Source organism: Pongo pygmaeus, chromosome 9 (assembly GCF_028885625.2).
Source record: "Pongo pygmaeus isolate AG05252 chromosome 9, NHGRI_mPonPyg2-v2.0_pri, whole genome shotgun sequence".
Classification (NCBI taxonomy): Eukaryota; Metazoa; Chordata; class Mammalia; order Primates; family Hominidae; genus Pongo; species Pongo pygmaeus.
This window is the reverse complement of record NC_072382.2, coordinates 113,962,524-113,985,593: the sequence shown is the minus strand read 5'-3', so window position 1 is coordinate 113,985,593 and position 23,070 is coordinate 113,962,524. Positions and strand designations below refer to the sequence as shown.

The following is a 23,070-nucleotide window of genomic DNA, read 5'->3' as shown; positions in this document are numbered from 1 at the left end:
CCGGGAGGCGGAGGTTGCAGTGAGCCGAGATCGTGCCATCGAACTCCAGCCAGGGTGACAGAGTGAGACTCCCTCTCAAAAAACAAAAAAAAAGTTGTTGTTTATATGATGCTTTGGGAGTGATATCAAGAACATAAATGCTGACTGACCAACTGAAAGATTCGAAGCACCATGGGTATTTAATAAATGTTATTATTGATCGCTATTAAAAAATCATTAATATGATTTTATATGTCTCAGGAAGCAGTACTACAAATAATTCTGAAGTTACTCTATCAATAACAAATTATGTAAGTGACAAAATTGCATTTGTTCACAAGGCTAGAAATAGAGCCTATTTGTTTTCAGGAGTGTGGACATTATTTGTTTTTGTTGATAAGAAAGATTAGCTGCTATGGTGTAAGTAACAATATTTAGTTGCTACTACATAGTATCAAATCAGTGCAAAAGGAAAAATCACAGGTCACAAGATATATGGCAGAAGTTAGAAGAATGTAAGGGAATTAAATGAATGAAAGGCTGTTTCTGTGACTCAATTAATTGAATGATATTGAAAAGAGAAGGTAGAAAGCTGGATTCAGGGCTGATTTTCAGGAGCCTAGTTGTAAATAATTAGGCCACCCCTTGGATGTGTACATGACACCAACACCTCATAGCCTCCACAGGAGCAGGGTTCATCTCCTCCTCCCAGTACCTGCAACAACAGAACCAACACGGAGATGCCAGCAAGCATTCCCGCGATCACAAACCCCACCTTTCTCTTATCATTCTGTTCTACCTTTCTTTTCCCTATATCCTTAACTTCTTACATTTTAAATCTTGTTTTTCTGTAAGCTGCTTTAAATCCTACCTGAATAAGGCAGGGTATCAGAAAATCAATACACTCTTCAAGAACTTAACCGAAGGGAATTTCCTGTGAGCAGCACCTGGCCTTGACTTTGCCCCAGAAAGTTGTCCTTATCACATCCTTCTCAGACCACCGCAGGAACCCACAGCTCATCCTGCCTGTTCCAATTCATGTCCCACTCATTAAACCGTCCTGGTTTTTTTGTTTTGTTTTGTCTTGTTTTGTTTGCTGCTGAATCCTCTGGTTAAACAGCAGGAGCAATGCAGCCAAATGTCTTGATAAAATGTCACACCTTTCCACGAAATTTCTAAATGTAGCTATGCAGCACAGAGGAAGAGCCACTTGTTTCCAGTTACTGACCTAGGTGGGCTTAGTTCTCTTCAGAGTTCCTGCAGTGGGTCTCCTCTCAGGCAGAGAGTTCTTGCCTCTCAAAGGAAGAAGCCACACTGGCCATGTAAAGAGAGTGTCCAAACCTTCCTCTTCTGCAGCTGGAGATACTTTCCCAGTTCCTCTTCTGTTTGGGGACTGAGAAGCTCTGAGTCCCAACTTCTCTTGTCTGATTTCACTTTCTCACCCACCAACCCCTGCTCTCACTCAACCACTAAGTGCCCTCAACACTGATCTCTGCCTAAAAGTGACTGAAATAAATGTCCAATTTTGGGGGGATGAATGATTCTAATGTTAGGAAGAGGAGCTTAAAAGATCTGACCTCCCATTCAGTGAGAAAGGGGTTCTTGAACACCTTTCTTGAGACATAACCTCCCTACTCCTACTTAAATGCTAGCAATTCCTGCTTTTTGCCACAGTAATGCAAGGCATTTCTGGAAGTTATGATGCAAACTAAATCTTTTTAGATCTCTGGTTTCAAGAGTTTGGATTTTAGGCACGTAGATAGGTGCCAAGTTTTCATTTCGTTAAATAAGGACATTTAAAAAATAAATAGGTGCCCCCTTCTGCGTGGTCACGCCGAGCCAGCGAGCGCCTTGGCCTGGAACCGGGCCACAGCCCCTCAGCTTCGTCCACCGCCTCCCGACCATGGACCCCCGCAAAGTGAACGCACTTCAAGCTTTTGTGAAAATGTGTAAGCAGGATCCGAGCGTTCTGCACACCAAGGAAATGCACTTCCTGAGGGAGTGGGTGGAGAGCATGGGGGGTAAACTACCATCTGCTACTCAGAAAGTTAAATCAGAAGAAAATACCAAGGAAGGAAAACCTGATAGTAAGAAGGTGGAGGAAGACTTAAAGGCAGACGAACCATCAAGTGAGGAAAGTAATCTAGAAATTGATAATGAAGGTGTGATTGAACCAGACCCTGATGCCCTCAAGAAATGGGAGATGAAAATGCAGAGATAACAGAGGAGATGATGGATCAGGCAAATGATAAGAACGTGGCTGCTACTGAAGCCCTAAATGATGGTGAACTGTAGAAAGCCATTGACTTATTCACAGATGCCATCAAGCTGAATCCTCAGTTGGCCATTTTGTATGCCAAGAGGGCCAGTGTCTTCGTCAAATTACAGAAGCCAAATGCTGCCATCCAAGACTGTGACAGAGCCATTGAAATAAATCCTGATTCAGCTCAGCCTTACAAGTGGCGAGGTAAAACACACAGACTTCTAGGCCACTGGGAAGAAGCAGCCCATGATCTTGCCCTTGCCTGTAAATTGGATTATGATGAAGATGCTAGTGCAATGCTGAAAGAAGTTCAGCCTAGGGCACAGACATTGCAGAACATCAGAGAAAGTATGAGCAAAAACGTGAAGAGCGAGAGATCAAAGAAAGAATAGAAAGAGTTAAGAAGGCTCAAGAAGAGCATGAGAGAGCCCAGAGGGAGGAAGAAGCCAGACGACAGTCAGGAGCTCAGTATGGCTCTGTTCCAGGTGGACTTCGTGGGGGAATGCTTGGAATGGGAGGGGGCATGCCTGGGATGGCCGGAATCCCTGGACTCAATGAAATTCTGAGTGATCCAGAGGTTCTTGCAGCCACACAGGATCCAGAAATTATGGTGGCCTCTTCCAGGATGTAGCTCAGAACCCAGCAAATATGTCACAATACCAGAGCAACCCAAAGGTTATGAATCTTATCAGTAAATTGTCAGCCAAATTTGGAGGTCACGCGTAATGTCCTTCTGATAAATAAAGACCTTGCTGAAGGAAAAGCAACCTAGATCACCTTATGGATGTTGCAATAATACAAACCAGTGTACCTCTGACCTTCTCATCAAGAGAGCTGGGGTGCTTTGAAGATAATCCATATCCCTGTCCCACAAATGCAGCTGAAGTATTTACCGTGGTTTGCCTTAGGGTATTCATTCAGATAATGTTTTCCTACTAGGAATTACAAACTTTAAACCCTTTTTAAACCTTAAAAATATTTAAAACAAATTTAAAGGGACTGTTAATTCTTGTATTTTTCTTTACTAATCATTTTGGATTTTTTTCTTTGAATTATTGGACAGGGAAGATACTTATGTATGGAAGATTATTGCTCTAATTTGAGTGAAATAAAAGTTTATTAGTGCGAGCCAAACATAAAAAATTAAGTAAGTAAATAAATAGGTGAAGGAGGGGAAAATCTACCATCTATAATCTACAATGACCATAGTTTCATAAAAGAAAGAACAACAAAACATCAGAAAGCTATAATGTCAAAATAAAAGGCAGGCCTTTAAACCAAATCAACGTTTCTTTCTTTTTAAAAATGTCATAATTTTGCCCTCATCTCTGTCATTCCATGAAAACTGGTAAACAGTTGATCAAGATCGTTGCCAGCCTGGAGTTTGGCAATCATTGCTATAAAGCAGGGGTTATTTTCCCAGAAGGCCATGTGACCTGGAGCAGCTCAACCACCCAACCCCAGTCCACTGACCATGGTGGGCCAACGAGGCAACACAAGTAAAGCACAGTGCAGATCCAGCTGTGCTCTCAACATGCAATTTTGGATTAAACAAAGACAAAAATATGATCGACAAAAAGTCTTGAGCAAAGATAGAACAATTAACTATTGCTGTGATAAACTTCTCTCCAAGTTCTATCAAATGTAAGTAGATGAGGCACATGTCCCACACCTACAACAAAATATACACAGAGCATATTAAAATTAAAATGTGCTGTATCTGGAATATGTCTGAATCTGAAATGCTAAGCAGAGCACACATGTATTCCCTAGATAGTAAGCTGTCCAGTGGAGAGAATCCCCAGCCGGTGGGAAGGAGGCCAGGATCTGGCCCTGACTTTGTCACTAAGTGGTTCTTAAGCCTGGGGCAAGTTGTTTAATTTTTCTGTGCTCAGTTTTCTCAGACATAATAAGGGAGTTAGATTAAAATTATCTCTTAGGGCCAGTCTTGCTTGAAAATTCTTAATGTAATACATAGTAGCGTGTTCCCTCTCTCTGAGAATTTGTAAGGCCTCAGGGAATGAGAAGAATGGTATGCATCTTCTCAAAAGCTGACCACGGGCTATCCCTAAAGCATGGGGACTCTCACTTTGGGCTATTCAAAAGCGTAACACCCACAATGCTGAACCAAAGAGCCAGAGGCACAACCCAATTAGCTCATAAATCAATATGTGTAGACTTGAACATCCACTGTGGGTCAACAAATGAGAGTAAAACTTCTCCAGCTACCCCCAGCTCCCTGGATGCCCTTGTCCCTCGAGTTAACACAGACACTTGCCATCGGTGGTAAAAACTTCCTCTTTTGGAGGGTGACTCTGTGGCGTGCATGTTACTTGCATTACCTCTTTTAAACCTTAACACAATCCTGCAAGGTTGGTCGGAGTCTCTCCATAATACGGATAAGAAAACTGAGGCTCAGGTAGGTTAAGTACAGTCCAAGGTTACAATGTGAGGAGGAGGATTCCAATGGAGGCCTCTTGGACTCTAACATCTGAGCCCTTTCCTCCCGTTCTCCATATTGCATCTGTCACACCTCTGACATGCCCAGGAGACACACCAAAAACCCCAGGGCTCCTCAGACTAATGATTCCTGCATCCATCAGTGGTCGTGTCTGGTGAATTTCAGAGAATCTCCCATTAGACTTTGACCTTGGAAGGCCAACTGCTTTCTCCCCTCTGACAGCTCTCCTTCCCAGGGAGACCAACAAGTCATTGAAGGACCCACCAGACTTTCTACAGCATGAAGAGCCTCTGCATATAAGCTGTAGGCAGATGGGCAGGCTTGGGGTGCACAGGGCAGTCATGGAACCTAGCTTTTCCAACTTTAATGATTAGTCCGGCATTCAACTCTAACCTGGTTTACTCAAACCAGCTGCTAAATGCTTGCTATTCAAGGTGTGGTCCATGGATCAGCAACTTCCCGGTATCACCCAAGAGCCTGTTAGAAATGAGAAATCACAGGCCCCATATCAGATGCACTGAATCGGAAACTGTGTACTAGCAAGACGCTTCCGGTGACTTGAACACACATGCATGTTCTAAAAGCTCCATCCAAGAATCACTGATGGGGCTTTTTGAAAGTGTGAATTTCCAGGAACTACAGTCCAGAATTGTAGAAAAGGGGGTGGTGAAATACAAGGAGGCCCCAAACATGTGTATTTTATTTTAAAACTTGTTTTCTTTTGGTCTCCTGTCCTCAAGAAAAATCAAGTCCTTTCCAGCTGGATTCAAAGAACAATTTTGTTTTATGAACAGCTGTCCCCATAGCCAGTAGGGCTATAGGCCAGCAGACACGCCCCTCTCCCTAGAGGACATGCCAGGGTCCTCACACAGGCCCTCTCTTGGGCTGAGCTCCATCTTGCAGAAAATGCATGGAACAATTCTACATAAATCAGAGTGTTCCCTTCTGAGTCATTTCGCATCCCCCCAATCCCATGTGCCCCAGTTCATAAGGAGATTAGACCATCATCCCCATATCAATAGCAGAACTCCTATATTTTATTTTCTACCATCCTAATATACAAATTTAGGAAAGACGGAAGAAGAAAGTCGGGAAGTTAGGAAACTAACATTTGTTAAAAATTTATACTATATGTCAGGCCCACCTTGTTCCCTAAAATGGTTTTGGGGTTTGTTTTGTTTTCTTTTTTGAGATGGGGGTCTCAATATGTTGCTCAGGCTAGACTCAAATTCCTAAGCTCAAGTAATTCTCCTACCCCAGCCTCTCAAGTAGCTGAGACTATAGGGACACACCACCAGACCCAGTTCAAAACAGCTTACATACACTTTTCATTTAATATACATAAAAGTATGTAAGATTGATATTATTGCCTTAATTTTAGAAGTGGAGACTAAAGCTCAGATAGTTTAAAAACTCTCCCAAAGCAAGGACTCTGAACAGGACCCAATACTAAAGTTCTGTCACATTCTTTCCGCTACCCCAACTTGCCTACATAGCATATTATGTAAATAAAAATTTTATTGAGATATAATTCACATACCGTAAAATTCAATTTGGTAGTTTTTAGTATATTCACAAGGTTGTGAAACCATCACCACTATCTACTTCCAGAACATTTCCATCATCCCCAAAAGAAACCCCAAATCAATGAGCAGTCATAGTCATTTCCCATTCCCCGCACCATCCCTAGTCCCTGGCAATCACTTTCTGTCTCTGTGGATTTGCTTCTTCTGGATATTTCATAGAAATGAAAGCATACAATATGTGGTCTTTTGTGTCTGGCTTTTTTCACTTAGCACAGTCACTTCAAGGTTCATCCATGTTGTCGCATGTATCGGTACTTGATTTATTTTTATAGCCGAACAATAGTCCATTATAAGAACATACCACATTTTGTTTATCCATTCATAAGTTGATGGACACTTGGATTGTTTCCACTTTTTAGCTATTATGAATAATGCTCCTAAAAACATTCATGTACAAGTTTTTGTGTGGACATACATTTTTAATTCTCCTGGGTATATACCTATGAGTGGAGTTCCTGGACCATATAGTAGTAACTCTATGTTTAGCTTTCTGAAGAAATGCCAAACTGTTTTCCAAAGTGGCTACATCACTTTATATTTCCACCAGAAATGAATGAGGGTTCAACTTCTACATATCCACGCCAACTCTTATTATTACCTGCCATTTTGATAGTAGTAATTCTAGCTATAAAGAGGTATCTCATTCAAGTTTTTATTTGCATTTTCCTAATAACTAATAATGTTGAGCATCTTTTCACGTGCCTATTGGCCATTTATACATTTCTTTGGAGAAAGTATTCAAATCTTTGCCCATTTTTAAATTGGGATATTTGTCTTTTTGCTGTTGAGTTGTATTCTTTATATATTCTAGAAAGTAGGCCCTTTTCAGATATATGATGTAGACTATCTTTTCACTTTCTTTCTTTTTTTTTTTTTTTAGATAGAGTCTCACTCTGTTGCCCAGGCTGGAGTGCAGTGGTGCAATCTTGGTTCACCGTAACCTCTGCCTCCCAGGTTCAAGCAATTCTGCCTCAGCCTGCTGAGTAGCTGGGATTACAGGCACGCACCACCATGCCTGGCTAATTTTTGTATTTTTAGTAGGGACGAGGTTTCATCATGTTGGCCAGGCTGGTCTCAAACTCCTGACCTCAGGTGATCCACCCTCCTTGGCCTCCCAAAATGCTGGGATTATAGGCATAAGCCACCGTGCCCACTCTTTTCACTTTGTTGATAGTGGCCTTCAAAGAACAAAAGCTTTTAGTTTTGAAGTCCAATTTATCTATTTTTTCTTTACTTATTTTTGCCTCAGGCATCATGTCTAATAAACTGTTGCCTAAACTAAGGTTATAAAGATTTATACCTACGTTTTTTCCTAAGAGTTTTATAGTTTTACATTTAGGCCCTTGGTTCACCTTGAGTTAATTTTGTATATGGTATGAGTAGGGCTCCAACTTTATTCTTTTGCATGTGGATATTCAGTTGACCCAGCACCATTTATTTCCCCATAGAGTTGTCTTGTTACCCTTGTCAAAACTCAGTTAATAATAAATGTGTGGGTATGTTTCTGAAATCTCAATTCTATTTCATTGATTTATATGTCTATCGTTATGTCAGTACCACACTGTCTTGATTACTGTAGCTACACAGTAAGTTTTAAAATTGGGAAGTGTGAGTCCTCAAACTTTGTTGAGTTTTGTTTGTTTGTTTTTCAAGATCATTTTGACTATCCTGAGTGTGTTGTTATAGTTTTCCATATACAAGTCTTGCACTTTTTTTGTTAAATGTATTCAATTGGCCTATCTTCAAGTTCACCAATACTTTTTATACCAGTTCAAATATGCTGTTGAGTTCTTCTAGTGACTTTTTAAAATTGTAGTTATTGTACTTTTCCATTGCAAAATTTCTATTTGGCTCTTTTTATCATTTTAATCTCTTTATTACTATTCTTTATTTGGTGAGACTATCACCAAAATCAATCTCATACTTTCCTTTAATTCTTTAGACATGATTTCTTCTAGTTCTTTGAACGTATTTATAAAGCAGAGTTAATGTCTGTGTCCTGTTAAGTTCAGCATGTGGGCTTCTTCGGGGACAGTTTCTGTTTACCTGGGATTTTTTTCTTCTGTATAAGACATATTTTCTTGTTTATTTGTACATCTTATAATTTTTCTTGAAAACTGAACATTTAAAAAACATGAAGCCAAGCAAAGTGACTTATGTCCGTAATCCCAACACTTTGGGAGGCTGAGGCAGGAGGATTGCTTACGCCCAGGAGTTCAATAACAGTCTGGACAACATAGCAAGACACTGACTCTACAAAAACTATAAAAATTAACCAGGTGTGATGACATGTGACTACAGTCCCAGCTACTTGGGAAACTGCGGCAGGAGGATCACTTAAGCCCAAGAATTTGAGGCTGCAGTGAGCTATGATTGCACCACTTTGCTCCAGCCTGGGCAATAGTGAGACTGTGTCTCAAAAAAATAAATACACACACACACACACACACACACGATGTGACAACTTTGGACACCAGACTCCCTTCTCCTCCCTGAGTTTGTTTTTGTTGCTGTTTGTTGTTCTTTTTTATTGTTGTTGTTGCTGCTGTTTGTTTTATGACTTTCCTAAATTCTGTGAAGTCTGTATTCTTTATCATGTGTAACCGCCAAAGTCTCTGTTCTGTTTGCTTATTGAGCAGCTAATAAATAGATTTTTTTTATTTATTTATTGAACTAATAACTCTGGAACCAACAAGTCTCCCAGTCTTTGCCAAGCACTTCTGCATGTGTGTTTTGGGGAATGCCTTCAGTGATCAAATAGGCAGTTTACAGCTCTACCTTAGCCTTTACTTCTTACTTGTACAGAGCCTCAAGGTCAGCCAGAGGTGAGAGATTAGGGCCTTCTCAGGTCTTTCCTAGGAATGTGTGTAGCCCTGCACATGCACATGGCTTTTTAGATTCCCAGGGATTTGTCCAAGCTTTTCAAACCCCCTACAGACATCTCATTCCTCAGGGGTTTATTTTACATTTTACACAACTCTGAATTTCACTTGCTGGTATTCACATCTTCTCAATGGCTTTCTTCAAACAGCAGATGCTGAAATGACAAGTGTAAAAGAAAACCATATTCAGGACATTCCCCTTCTTGAGCAAAACTGTAATTTGCAAAATCATCGGTGACAGGTAATGGTGACTGGTGATTCATTCCTGGTGATATCTTGGGCCAAATTCCAGAAGCCAATGTATATTCAGAAGGGGCAGGGAGAAGATCTGCATGTATGCCTTCACCCAGAAGCCCTGCATATAAACAAGAGGTGAGTTGTCAGTTTTACCCAATTCCAGACCTAGCACTTTCCAAACAGATTGAGATCATGGCAGTCTTCCATGACATGCTGCTGCAGCCACTGGGGATGTTTCTGTGCCTCAGTCTGCAGCTTTCTTCTGCCACCTTTATAAGGTACAGTAGCACTTGCTTCACCTTTGATGAATACTACACTGTAACCCTAGACATCAAGGCCAGTTCACATATCTACGAAAGCAATGTAGTCTATTCTGGTGAGTAGAAGCTATGCTCTCTGCTGTCCTTTGTTCCCTGAGGGAAATTAACCAGAATTTCAGAACACACCCCTCTATCGCTGCTCTCAATTATACAAAACATGTGTCTTCTGAACCAAATGGGAAGCAAGGGAAGGAAGAGAAAGAGTGAGAATTAAGGGAGTGGGCTGGGGGTGCTATTTCTGCATGTTCCTTGTGAATTCAAGCCACAGAAGCGAGAAAGCCCCAACCCCAGATTCACTGAGTCCCGGCAAGAGCACACTTGGGGTAAATTCTCTGACTTAAATAAAATGGGCAGTTTTATCATTTTAAGGGATAATCATTGCAATCCAGTGTGTAATCTTTTCTCTTTTCGTTTCTGTTTTTCTGGAGACAGAGTCTCACTTCGTCACCCAGGCTAGAGTGTAATGGTACAATTTCAGGTCACTGCAACCTCCGTCTCCTGGGTTCAAGCAATTCTTGTACCTCAGCCTCCCAAGTAGCTGGGATTACAGGTGCACACCACCACGCCTGGCTAATTTTTTGTATTTTTAGTAGAGATGGGGCTTCTCCATGTTGACCAGGCTGGTCTTGAACTCCTGGCTTCAAGTGATCCACCCACCTCAGTCACCCAAACTGCTGGAATTACAGGTGTGAGCCACCACACCCAGCCTCCAGTGTGTAATCTTTTCATATCTATTTGACAAAATGATGCCTCTGGGGATAATTGTATACTGCATTTAGTCTGTGGGTGAAAAAAATCTAATAAACTACACAGGGGAAGTATTACTAACCCACTTTATGTATGAGAAGCCTGAGGCCAAGGGAAATTAAATGACCTGCCCAGAGTCTCCCTTCTGGTAAGTCATAGAACTGGCTCTTGAATCTTAGTCTGTTCATTCTTAATCCAATGCTTTTCTTAGAGGTGTCCAGTAGATATTTTTTATATATCCCTTTTTGAATCAGCCAAACCTAAAAGTCAAGGAATATGCTTTCTAATTCGTTTCATAATAATAACACTTCATATGGTGTTTACATGTAATAGTGACCTATTAGGGAGATACCACTATCATTCCCATTTTGTAGATGAGAAACAGTGACAGAGATGCTAAGTGACTCTTGCTCCGGTCCCAGAGCTACTTAAATGGTGAAGGTAAGATATGAACCAGCATTCCAGCTTCAGAGACCCTGCCTTTAACCACTATATACTCTCCCTTATAGTAGTGAGAGCTAACCCTTCTTACGATGTGCTGGGCATGTTTTAGGAGTAGATGCTGTTATCATTTTACAGACAAGAACTGAGGCACAGAGAAGTTAAAAATTTACACTAATAAGTAACCTAGCTAAGATTTGAATCTAAATAGCACAGCCAAAACTCGTACAGCTTTTTGTCCAGCCAGGCTGTCCAGCTTCAGAATCTCTCTTCTTATCTACTGTGTTATTCTGCCTTTCTTAAAAGTCTAACTAACTTTTGCAAAGACCACCAGGGTGATCTCCACACTCATAGTCTAGGTCTCAGACTTCAGCAGGTGAACAACCATGGCATGCCTTCACACGCTCACCTTGCTTATCTTTTGTCTTACTTTTAAATGAGGACTGACACTAAGTGCTTAAATTGTGATGGGGTCAGCTATGTCCCACTCCCTCAGGCAGTGGATATTGTCCTGACAGGGCAGGGAGGATAATCTTGTAATTCAAGATGAGCACAGGTGGACATATGTGCAACCCGGAGGAGAGCCTGAGGAGTCAGAGGTACTACTACAAAAGAGATCACAAGCCTCTGGCATTTAAGATAATACCTCTCCAGGTGAAAGATTTTGCTAATGCAATGGAAGAAAGAGAAATCTATCACTGAGCATGGTGGCTCACACCTGTAATCTCGGCAATTTGGGAGGTCAAGGCAGGCAAATTGCTTGAGCTCAAGAGTTCGAGACCAGACTGGACAACATGGCAAAATGTAGTCTTTACAAAAAACACAAAAATTAGCCAGATGTGGTGATGTGCACCTGTGATCCCAGCTACTCAGGAGGCTGAGGTGGGAGGATGGCTTGAGCCCAGGAGGTGGAAGTTGCAGTGAGCCGAGACCATGTCACTGCACTCCAGCCTAGGTGACAGAGCAAGACTCCATCTCAAAAAAAAAAAAAAAAAAGAAAGAAAGAAAGAAAGAAATCTATCATATGAAGATGCTATAGAGCGGGAGACATGGGAGCCTTCTGAAAGTAGAAAGACAGGAGAAAGATGAGTCAACATGATCCACTGGGGTGAAGGGGATCACAGCAGTCACAGAGACGTTAGGTGGAGCAGGGAAAGGGAACGGGGAAAGAGAAGACCTAAGGTTCCTTGAATGCCTACTTATGCCATGTACCCCCAAACTTTATCCAATTCCATTTTAAAACAGAAATGTGCTGCGAAAGCTCTGTGGTAAATTGACTCATGATACAAATGATTTAAGTCAAGGGTCAAAATCCTCGCCGACGGAGATGTGAATTGCCAGATCCCACACCCGTGGTTACACAGCAGGCTCCACGATTGCCTTGCAGGTGTTATTGCCAGAACTCAGGACTTCTAGGAACTCTGAGTAAATGGCCACCCAGGCCAATCGCTTTTCCTTATTTTGGTTTTGAAATTCTTTTAAACTTTGGGGTGATGTCAACATTGGTAAACCATGTATAAATGGCTTGGCAGGTCCCAAGAGACAACTGCAGCTCAAGCAACATGTTAGAACAGGTTTCCTGGGTCTGTTTTGATATCAGTGAAAGAAACCCTTAATACAGTGACATTTACATTAAGACTGTACTGAGCAAGGATCTGCCTTTTTAAAAAAAAAACTTCTATGGGCAAGAGGGATGTGATTTGCTTGCTTTTCTTGCTGAACTTTAAGCCTTAAGGGCACTATACAACATTGGATGCATGACTTTTAAAATCAACCAATGAGTAGTTACTTAGGGCCCCCCAGAGGCTCAACACTGGGCTGTCCAGATACCAACACAGATGAAACCACAGCGCGTAGCACAAAGCACAAAGTAGAATATGATTAAGAACTCAACAGCTGAAAAAAAAAAAAAAGGAATGAGAGTTAAAAAGGGATAAATTGGTCCAGAGGTGGGACATAAGCAAGCTGTTGGAGTGGAAGAGGGGATGTGATGTATGATGAGAGGGAAGGAAGGCTTTCAGGCAGGCAGCCAGAGGTGAGCAAGGATCAGGGGCAGGTGCATTTGCAGAAAAAGGGAAAGGCTGGCTGCCCTTAGAGTGGGAATATAAACAGCAGGCTGAGGCTGGGTTCTTACAGTCCAAAAACATGTGTTGGATACTGTAATCAACAGACCAGAGGCAGAAATATAAAAGCAGAAATGTTGACATGCTCTAGAAAGAAGGACCCTTTGAAGGTTTGGACAGGAGTGTGTTCTGATGGACCTGCTGCGTAAGGAAGTCTGGTCTGGCCGCAGCACGTTGCAAGGCCACCTGAAGGAGAAGAACCTAAGGCCAGAAATCCAGAAAATATAGGTGCCTAGGAAGGAAGAAAGAGGATTTAAACCAGAGTGGAAGGGGAAAAGCAGGACAGGGCACACCCGTGCAGAGCTGACACTGACGACTATCTGCATGACACTGTCTCTGCTCACCTTCTACTGCACCTGACGCACAGATCTAGAACAGATGTCAGGTGCTCACTGAGCAAGTCGAGGTCTGTGGGATCTGCATCACACAACCATGACTGGCAAAACTAACAACTAGAACACAGAACTGTAGTGTGCATATAGTTACAGAATAACAATTGCAATTTATCCAGTACTCCCCATGTATTAAAATCTTCACATTCTTCTCTTTATTCTCCAGGACCTTTCAAGATAGGTATCATGATCTCAGATAATGAAGGATAACGTCATTATCCCCAGACCTAGAACGAGGCCAGGTGCAAAGTGGGCACGCAAGAAATATTTATGGAGTGAATGATGAACAATAAGGAAACCGAGGCTCAGAGGTGAAATGACTTGCTCCTAAGTGCTATAGTCAGAATTCAGATCCAGGACTGTCTGATCCTTTTGTGTTGCATGATCAATTTGCTTCACTTGGTTAAGGAGAAGGCTTAAAGAAATTTTGCGTGGCTGAAAGGGCCCAGGAAAGAACAATACTATAGCATTGAGGAATTCACTCAGAAGAGATCTCCTAAGGGAAGAAACGGAGAGACAGATATTTTCTTTAAATGCCCTCTCCATTATATAGCCAAAGGCTGAAATTAACAAGTGGAATTAACAAGTTACTTGGGGTAACCCTCTAAGGAGTTAGGGCCCCTGTGGCTCAAAGGCACTCCTTCCCACACCCTAACAACAGAGACCAAGAGAATCAGCATTTCTGGGACCACAAAAAGGGTTTTGCTTTTATTTGGCCCACCTGACCTTTCCACGTGCATCAGCCTCTTCTGTCCCCACACTCCCCCTGAGAAGAGGACCAAGCAGGTTTGTCTTCTCATCTGAGAAATGGGCCCTGGCTCAGAGAGGTAAAGAGATTCACTCCCAGAGTCTCACCCCTCGTGTGTAGCAAAACCAGAGCTGAGTATGAGTCTTCTTTCGTCTGCCTTTTACTGTAGAAAATTTGGAAAACACCAAAAAGCACTAGAAAGAAAATAAAAATCATCTGTAATCCCACTACCCAGAAATCACTACAATTAATATCTTGATGTATTTCCTTCTAGACTTTCAACTTCTTTTACAAAAATGAGACCACACTATATGTACATATTCTTTGTAACTTTCTTGTTTCACGCTTTGTTTTGATTTCACTGCCGTCATCCCTTGAGTTTGGCTCACAGGGAACAGATGGCTGATTGCTTCTTTATCATTTCCTCCAAGTATTCATTCCTGTGAATGACAGCGTCTATGCTGAGGTCATGAAAACCTTGGACAAGAACAGTGACTCAGTGGGCCTCTGGCAAAGAGTGGATGAAAATCGCTACAGCAACTCCACGTATTACGTGAAAGATCAATACATGATGGTCTTAGAGGCACAGTGGCAAGCTCCTGAACCTGAGAACATAACTGAAGTGGAGATACAGTAAGAACCTAGCTTGCTTTGCTTTGGGCTTTAAAATTTTCATATTGGGTTTATGCAGTTTTACACTAAGCTAGGAGGACTTAAAATACAATCCAGATGTGATATGGAGAACTCAGCAGCCGCACTTCATTACCGTCTCACAGTGCTCTACCATCCCTTCCATCTATAGGCGCTTGCAGACACACACATTCGCATACACACCACACACCACACACACACTCACACCACGTACACACCACACACACACCACACTCACCCTACACACCTCACACACACTTACATCACACATACAAACCACACACCACACACACACACACACACCACACGCACCCCACACACCAATACCTCACACTTACACCATACACACATACATACCACACACACCACACATAACACACACCACACTCACATACATATCACACATACCACACACACCACACACGTGCTCACAGTACACACACATACATACCACACACACACCACACACACCACACACACACCACACACACACCACACACATACATACCACAGGCACCACACACACATACCACACACACAACACACACAACACATACACCCCACATACCACACACACAACACACACACCACACACACGTACATACCACACACACCACACACACCACACACACAGCACACACACACTCACAACACACACATACATACCACACACACCACACACACACCACACACACATACATACCACATACACATCACACACACAGCACACACCACACACATCACACACACTCATACCACACACATACATACCACACACCACACCACATGCCACACACACTCACACCATACATATATACCACACGCACCACACACACCACACATACACCACACACACACACATACCACACACATACATACCACACACACCACACACACTCATGCCACACACACATACATACTACATGCACCACTCACACCACACACACCACACATGACACACACCACACACGACACACACCACACACCATACACACCATACATTCACACCACACATGTACATACCACACAGACACCACACACAGACACCACAGACACTATACGCTCACACCACACACACACCACACACCACACACACACTACACACCACACACCACACATACATACCATACACACACCACACACAACACATACACCCCACATACCACACACACAACACACACACACATACATACCACACACACCACACACACACTTTCATACCACACATACCACACACATGTACATATCACACACACGTACATGCCATACTCACACCATAGAGGTACCACACACACACCCCACACATACACCACACACACCATACAAATACCACACACACACACCACACACCACCCCCACACACCACATGCTACTCACACTACACACCACACACATACCACATACACACACTACACACATATCTTACAGACACCACACTCACATACCAGACCACATTCCCACACATACCCCCTTTCTACACACACACACACACACACACACACACACCCCACTTACGCTCAACATCCTCAGAAAGAACTGAGCACCCACTTTGTTTCATATTCCCTATGTTCAAACTGGAGAATCATTTTTTAAAACATGGATTCACTTTGGAAATGGCTCGCTAACAGAAAGTGTGATGATTGTGTAATAGAACTGGCTTGCTAGTGTCACACAAAATGGACACACTCAGATTCTGAGGTAAGATCACCTGGAATCGCATTAGACTTTAACAACAAACCTTCCTCCCAGCTAGGATCTGTCATTAGGTTTACTTTAGGAACCACATGTTGGGAAGTACTTAAGGCTTTCAGATTCCATTCTGTACTGAAGGGGCCGGTCTGCCCCTCAGGCTGTGTCAGCTTGAACAGCCATGTCTCTGTGGAAGCTGGTAATGATGACTATGCTGTCAAACCACCCTGCCCCCTCCCTCCATGCGCTGGGCCTGGTCAGACCTAATTGGCTTTGGAGGAGGGACTATTGTGCCCACAGAGTGACCGCAAGAGTAGAACCCAACGGGAGCTACTACAATCCAGCCTCCCAATGACAGCAGTTGCTTAGAAGCCAGCCAAGGCCAATTAGGGCAAGGGCTTTCTTTTCATCTCACATCGTTAAAGCCTCCACATTCCATGCAACAAGAGATGAAAGACCAAACCGTGACCATCCACAAGACAAACGGCCCAATCCCACCAACAGCGTGGTCTCCAGACCTCTCCTAACGTGCACACCCGCGATAACACGCTGGCCTCCCTGCTCGTTTATACCATGTTACATGGCCTTGATCAGCGAGGCTGAGTCAAGGGGAGTGGAGCCCCCATATTATGGGGGATGCAGAAAGCAGGGGACTCCACAGTGGTGGGCTGGGCACAAAAGGGATGGGAAGAGGTCCCTACTCATGGAATGTTACAATGAGGTTAGGGAGGCGAGATTAGGGAGGCAAGGCCTATGTAGAAATAATGACTGAGGTTAATTCCTCAATAAACCATTCCCTGAACTCCCAAATCAAATATGAGGTCCCAGTTATACACTCTCAGAATTTCTTCCCCTTCATCACAGCGTACATCACAGATCAATTCTTTACCTAGGTAATTGATCATCTGTTTAAAATCTATCCCTCTGAAGAGACTGTAAGTACCCTGCGGGTGAAAACCAGGCCTATCTTGCTCAACCACTGCCCCCTCAGCACCAGGCACAGTGACTGACATGAGGTGTCCTTTCATTAATGATCTAACACATGTATGAACAAGGGACTCATGTAATAATGGGTTTATTGATAGGATAACAGACCAAGCGGTACCGATGCAAACATAAAGCACCTACGATATGTCAGGCACTGTTGACAACAGAACCTGCCTTATAAAGTTGGTCCTCCCATGGTGACAGAGGCTCCTAGCAAGTCAGTGCAACAAAGCATCATGCCTAGCTTAGTGACAATAGGGAGAAACAACTTCATAGAGGTTACCATTGAGTCTATGAGCAGATGTGACCAGGACAGGTATTACAGGCAGAGAGACTGGCTTGAACAAAGACCAGAGGTATGTGTACCAGCCTGTGGGCAGTGCAGGGTGGTGACGTTGGTAGGGGCATCGGAATGGGAGAGGCTGTGTGGAAGTTGACCAAGATCATGGAGGATCTTATCAATCAAAAGCATACCAGTATTTAATGATCTGCTCATTGTGCCATACAGAAAGTAAGCACAAAAGGGGGGGGTAAGTGAGAAATGTGAGCTGAACTTGTGAATTCCGCATGAGGTCCTCACCATTGTCTCTCATTGATTTGCCCTCCACAGAGCTTTCACTGTCCAGATCAGAGCGCTGCCTGTACTTTCTACTCTGAAGCTAAGAGAAAAAGGTGAGTTCCTCTGCAGCCCATTTGCAAGTCTGGCAGTGAACTCAGTCAGCCTGGAAAATTACCTTGTGGGTTCCCTAGAAAAGAGGATCTTCTTACCACGCATCACTCAGCTATCTGTCAGTCGAGTCTCCCTGCACCTTGAGACCTATAGATTTGCCCAACCCATTGTCCCATGCCCTTTAGAAAACAAAAGCCCTCCCCCAAGATTTCTGCAAATTCCCAGGGTCCTTATATTCTCAGGGTCATCTGTGGCTCCAAATGCCGCTTCCATAGGAGCTGTTTCTGTTCAATACCACATAGACACAATTTGAAAACATCTTCCTCAATCTCCACAAATAATTCCCACTCACACAAAGCCTTAATGGATACAGTAGACTTTAACCAAAGGGTTTTAAAGGGATTGGGGGTGGAGGCTGGGGAATTGCATAAAGGATTGATATCATAGAAATAGCAATAATGTCTTTAGTTCTTAAAGTGGCCTGTGGCCACCACCACTCCACTAGGAATTTCCACAGCTTTTCACAGGCTGTCGCCCCCAGCTTCGCACCTCCCTGAGATTCCTCGCCCATCTTCTTCCCCGTTCCCTTTCTTTTCTCTTACCTCCCTCTAAGGAGCTATATATAACAAATTTAAGGCTGGGTGCAGTGGCTCACACCTGTAATCCCAACACTTTGGGAGGCCAAGGCAGAAGGATCCCTTGAACCCAGGAGCTCAAGACCAACCTGGGCAACACAGTGAGACTTAGATCTATTTAATTTTTTTTTAAATTGAGATGGAGTCTCACTCTGTTGCCCAGGCTGGAGTGCAGTAGTGTGATCTCAGCTCACTGCAACTTCTGCCTCCTGGGTTCTCCCGCCTCAGCCTCCCAAGTAGCTGGGATTACAGGCATGAGCCACCACACCTGGCTAATTTTTATATTTTTAGTGGAGATGGGGTTTCACCATGTTGGCCAGGCTGGTCTTGAACTCCTGACCTCAAGCGATCCACCCACCTCAGCCTCCCAAAGCGCTGCAATTACATACGTGAGCCACCACGCCCGGCCTAATTTTTTTTTTTTTTTTAATTTACAAAAAGTTTCAAGAAAGGAGATTCAGAAAAATAGGTAACTTGTCTAAGGCCACACAGAAAGTAAATGGCCAAAAGAAGACTCCTATTCCATATCATATTTTTTCCACTTTTCTTAGACTTACATCAAAACTATAAAAATACATTGTTTTTGAATGACTTTTTTAAATACAAGATTCAACCAAGAACAAGAAACATTAGCCTTTCTCACTGTCCAACAACAGGTGGTCCTCACGAGCCCCCAGACACTGAAAGACACCTAGCATGCTGCCTGTTTTCCCGCCAGTTACGCATTGCAAAATGTGTTCAAAGGGAGAACTATATTCAACAACAAATTGTAAATTGATTATGCCTAATGAAACTATTATATGAATGTCTTAACTGTTTCCTTGGTGGATTTCCCTCTGTAAGAAAACAGATAGTAGTTTTTTCCTCAAGGCCATTGTCAAGATGAACCCTTGTGTAAATGTTACTGCAAAAACGGGCTCTTGATCCAGATCCCGATAGAGGGTTTTTGAATCTCACACAGGAAGGAATTCAAGGTGAGTGGCAGCATGTAGTGAAAAGAGATAGTTTACTGAAAGCTACTCCATTACAGAGTAGGGTGTCCTCAGAAAGCAGGTGGAGCAACACACTGTCTTTAAGTTTTTCTTGTATAGGGGCCTTGTCTATGTAAAGACTAAATTAAGCTGTGCCTGTGTGTGGGCGGGCTGACAGCATGACAAAATTTATTACTTTATTGATGTAAAGAAAACTATCCCTGACATTTTAGTGTGTAAGTCCGTCAAAGCATAGCTATAATTATCTTGAAAGCATATATTGTTAAGGGTATTGGGACATCTGGACTTTCCACTGTTATAGGAGTGTGTCCTTGTTGGTATCTTTGGTCTGTTTCCTCAACTGTAAACATCTTAGGACCATGGGCTGTGACTGGCAAGGAATGTGCTTGCTAGTTGCAAGATGTAGTCGACTTTTAAATGGTGTCACTCTGACTGTCCTAGGCTCCTGCTTCCCTGACATAAATGCCAAAAAGGAAAAAAAAAAAAAAAAAAAGGTTTGTTTCTAGTTAGGACTCGTTAGCTCCAGGCTAATAAAATCCAGTTAAAAAAAAGAAAAAGAGAAAAAGAAAGTAGTTGCATTCCAACTCTCTGGGTTAGTGGGATGCCGGAGAAACATTTGGCCTGGGGAAGTGCTAAAGAAGATTAGAAATGCTACCTTACTAGAAGGCACCCTCCGGGCGGGAAGAAGACTCCACAGGCCTGAGTCGATTCCTGGACATTCCCCTTCTTCCGTTTTTGTTTTTTTGTGGTTTTTTTTTGGTTTTTTTGTTTTTTGGTTTTTGGGTTTTTTTTGTTTGTTTTTTGTTTTTTTGAGACAGAGTCTCACTCTCTCACCCAGACTAGAATGCAGTAGCACAACCTCGGTTCACTGCAACCTCCGCCTCCCGGGTTCAAGCGGTTCTCCTGCCTCGGCCTCCTGAGTAGCTAGGATTACAGGCCCCTCCCACCACACCAGGCTAATTTTTGTATTTTTAGTAGAGACAGGATTTCACCATGTTGGCCAGGCTGGTCTCAAACCCCTGACCTCAAGTGATGCACTCACCTCAGCCTCCCAAAGTGCTGGGATTACAGACACCTGGTCTCTTCCTCTTCCTTATAGACTCTCCTACGGTCCACTCAGAGTCTTGGAGGTATTCCCACCAACCTCCAGTTTGTCCAGGATCAGACAACCCCTCAGGACTATGGGCCTGGCTTTCTGTGCTTCTCGCAAGTTGACCTCAGAGAACCAATGTGTGATCAGGTCCCTTCGTATAAAACTGACCAGTGCCTCAGAAATCACAGAAAGAGAGTCGGGGCTTTGGACTGGGCACCTTTCCACTAACTTTAAAGCAGGAATGGCCGTCCTCAGGTCTGGATGGGATCTAGTTCTTATAAGCCCTCGAAATTCACAAGAAGAAAATAACATTGTGTCATTCTGGATCACATTTGCACTGATTAACCTAATCTATTAAAGACAAGATTACATTCAGGAGGAGACTACCCACCACAACAACAAATGCAGCAGTTGTATAAATTCAATAGGTCTCCACCTCATTTCATAGAACTTTGCAGACCTTAAGGGTAGAAAGTGTTTCTTCCTTATTTTTGTTACTTAACCCTATGTGTTTAACCCCCAGCTTTTCCCCTTCTCTGAAAACACTTCGCACTGGAGAAGGGTTGATTGAATTTTGCTCATGAATCTGGCTGTAGCATTCCATTAGATTATCCTCCTTTCTCGAGTGCCCACCCACCACCCAACAGAGGTTCCGATGCCATTTTCCAGTGGCAACCACACCCTCAACTGCCTTTCCAGTGTCAACCTTAGCCTTAGCTGCCAAGATTCCCCAGAGCTCAGCCTTCAAGCCTTTCTTCGTGATTACGCCCAAGAGTATCAGACTCAAAGACTTGGCCAACCAAGTCTTCAGCAGCCCCATCACAGATGCCATTTATATCCTGCTTGCTTTTCTCACCAGCACACTTCTCTTCTAAAGGGAAGCTAGGGAAACAATTGTTTCTGCCTCCACTGCATTCTCCTACATTCAGTTCCAAGCTGGTGCTGGGAACCAAATGTGTGTAAATGAAGGCTTTACATTCTCAAATGTGCAACTCTGCTGCCATGGCTTCAGACCAAAACGAAGATCTGGAGGCACTTATTGGCAGACTTGGGTCACAAAGATGTTCATCCGGATCTTTCAGGACACATATTACACTTTTTGTAAATATTTAGATCTGGCCGGAACGTAGTCACCTAGAGTTCTCCCTATCGGTTGAACAGGTTGGTAGCCAATTCCACAGCCAATCTCAACTTTTGTTCACTGCCAAATGATTCCCCTGCACCCTCTGAGTTTCTGTGGGAAGAATCCTTCCTTGCTTTCAAGATGATCTCAGATTTCTGACCAAACCCACTCAGGTTACAAGGAACTTCTGTAACTCATGTGACTCAAGAAAGAAAGGAGAAAGGAGAAATAGCTCTGAGGCTGCTGGCAGCTTCCCATTTGTCCACACCAGTAGATTTTGAAGGGCAAGAGAATAGGAATGAACCGTGTCTGAGCAGCCAATATAGGAAAAAAAACTATGCTATAAAAACATTTTTGTCACAACAAATAAATTATACTTTAAACAGGAATAATGAATGTGTTCCATTCAAATATAAGTCTCTAATGAGTAAGTTAAAACACAGAGAATTTTGTTGAATTGTATTATTTATGTGTGGGTATTAAAGAACGAATCAAATGGTGAGTGTATGTGTGTTTTCAAGACCAGACTTTGGGGCAAAACTATCTCAATTTTCATTTCCCTCAAGTGCAAACTGGTCATTTTTCCCCTAATAGTAATTTCCATTAAGAAATGGGCAAAATATGTGTGTGTGTGTGTGTGTGTATGTGTGTGTGTGTATATATATATATACACCCATATATATACACACACATATATACACACATATTTGTGTATATAGGCAGTGTTGTTATTCCCACAATGCCTCAGAGTCAGCCCTGCCCTTAACTGGCTGAAGGATGTGGGATAACAACACCTATATACACATATATTTGTGTATAGGGACCACTGCAACAGGGTCTTGCAGTGAGGGAGAGAGATTGGACTTAACACCCTATTTATAATATGTATAATGCAATGTACAACCGGAAGGAAACATGGTATTTCCAGTAATAAGCTTGTAATAAGCAACAAAGTTTTCTTTTAATAATGATGCTAAATTCCAGGATGCCAACATTCTTTGCTGATCCCTAAAATTGTGCGCCTTGTAAGAATTCCAACTCTATTCTTCCC

At 42.8% G+C, this 23,070-nt stretch overlaps 1 protein-coding gene and 1 pseudogene across 1 annotated transcript; both read left to right on the top strand.

Moving 5' to 3' along the window:
• Positions 1-1,882: 1,882 nt before the first annotated feature.
• Positions 1,883-3,093, top strand: LOC129008141 (hsc70-interacting protein-like; annotated as a pseudogene).
• A 6,237-nt stretch (positions 3,094-9,330) lies between these two features.
• Positions 9,331-22,420, top strand: PLET1 (placenta expressed transcript 1). The gene is made up of 4 exons (XM_054440281.1): positions 9,331-9,784; positions 14,611-14,812; positions 18,117-18,178; positions 21,596-22,420. The coding sequence occupies exons 1-4, from the start codon at positions 9,508-9,510 to the stop codon at positions 21,769-21,771; spliced, it is 717 nt and encodes a 238-aa protein (XP_054296256.1). The 5' UTR covers positions 9,331-9,507; the 3' UTR covers positions 21,772-22,420.
• The last annotated feature ends 650 nt before the right edge of the window (positions 22,421-23,070 follow it).

Bases quoted from the DNA above. Each gene is read 5' to 3' on its own strand.
- PLET1 (XM_054440281.1), top strand. From the start codon at position 9,508: ATGCCTTCACCCAGAAGCCCTGCATATAAACAAGAGGTGAGTTGTCAG. The intron at 9,785-14,610 runs GTGAGTAGAAGC...ATTTCCTCCAAG, and splicing joins AAGCAATGTAGTCTATTCTG to TATTCATTCCTGTGAATGAC. The intron at 18,179-21,595 runs GTGAGTTCCTCT...CTGCCTTTCCAG, and splicing joins TCTGAAGCTAAGAGAAAAAG to TGTCAACCTTAGCCTTAGCT.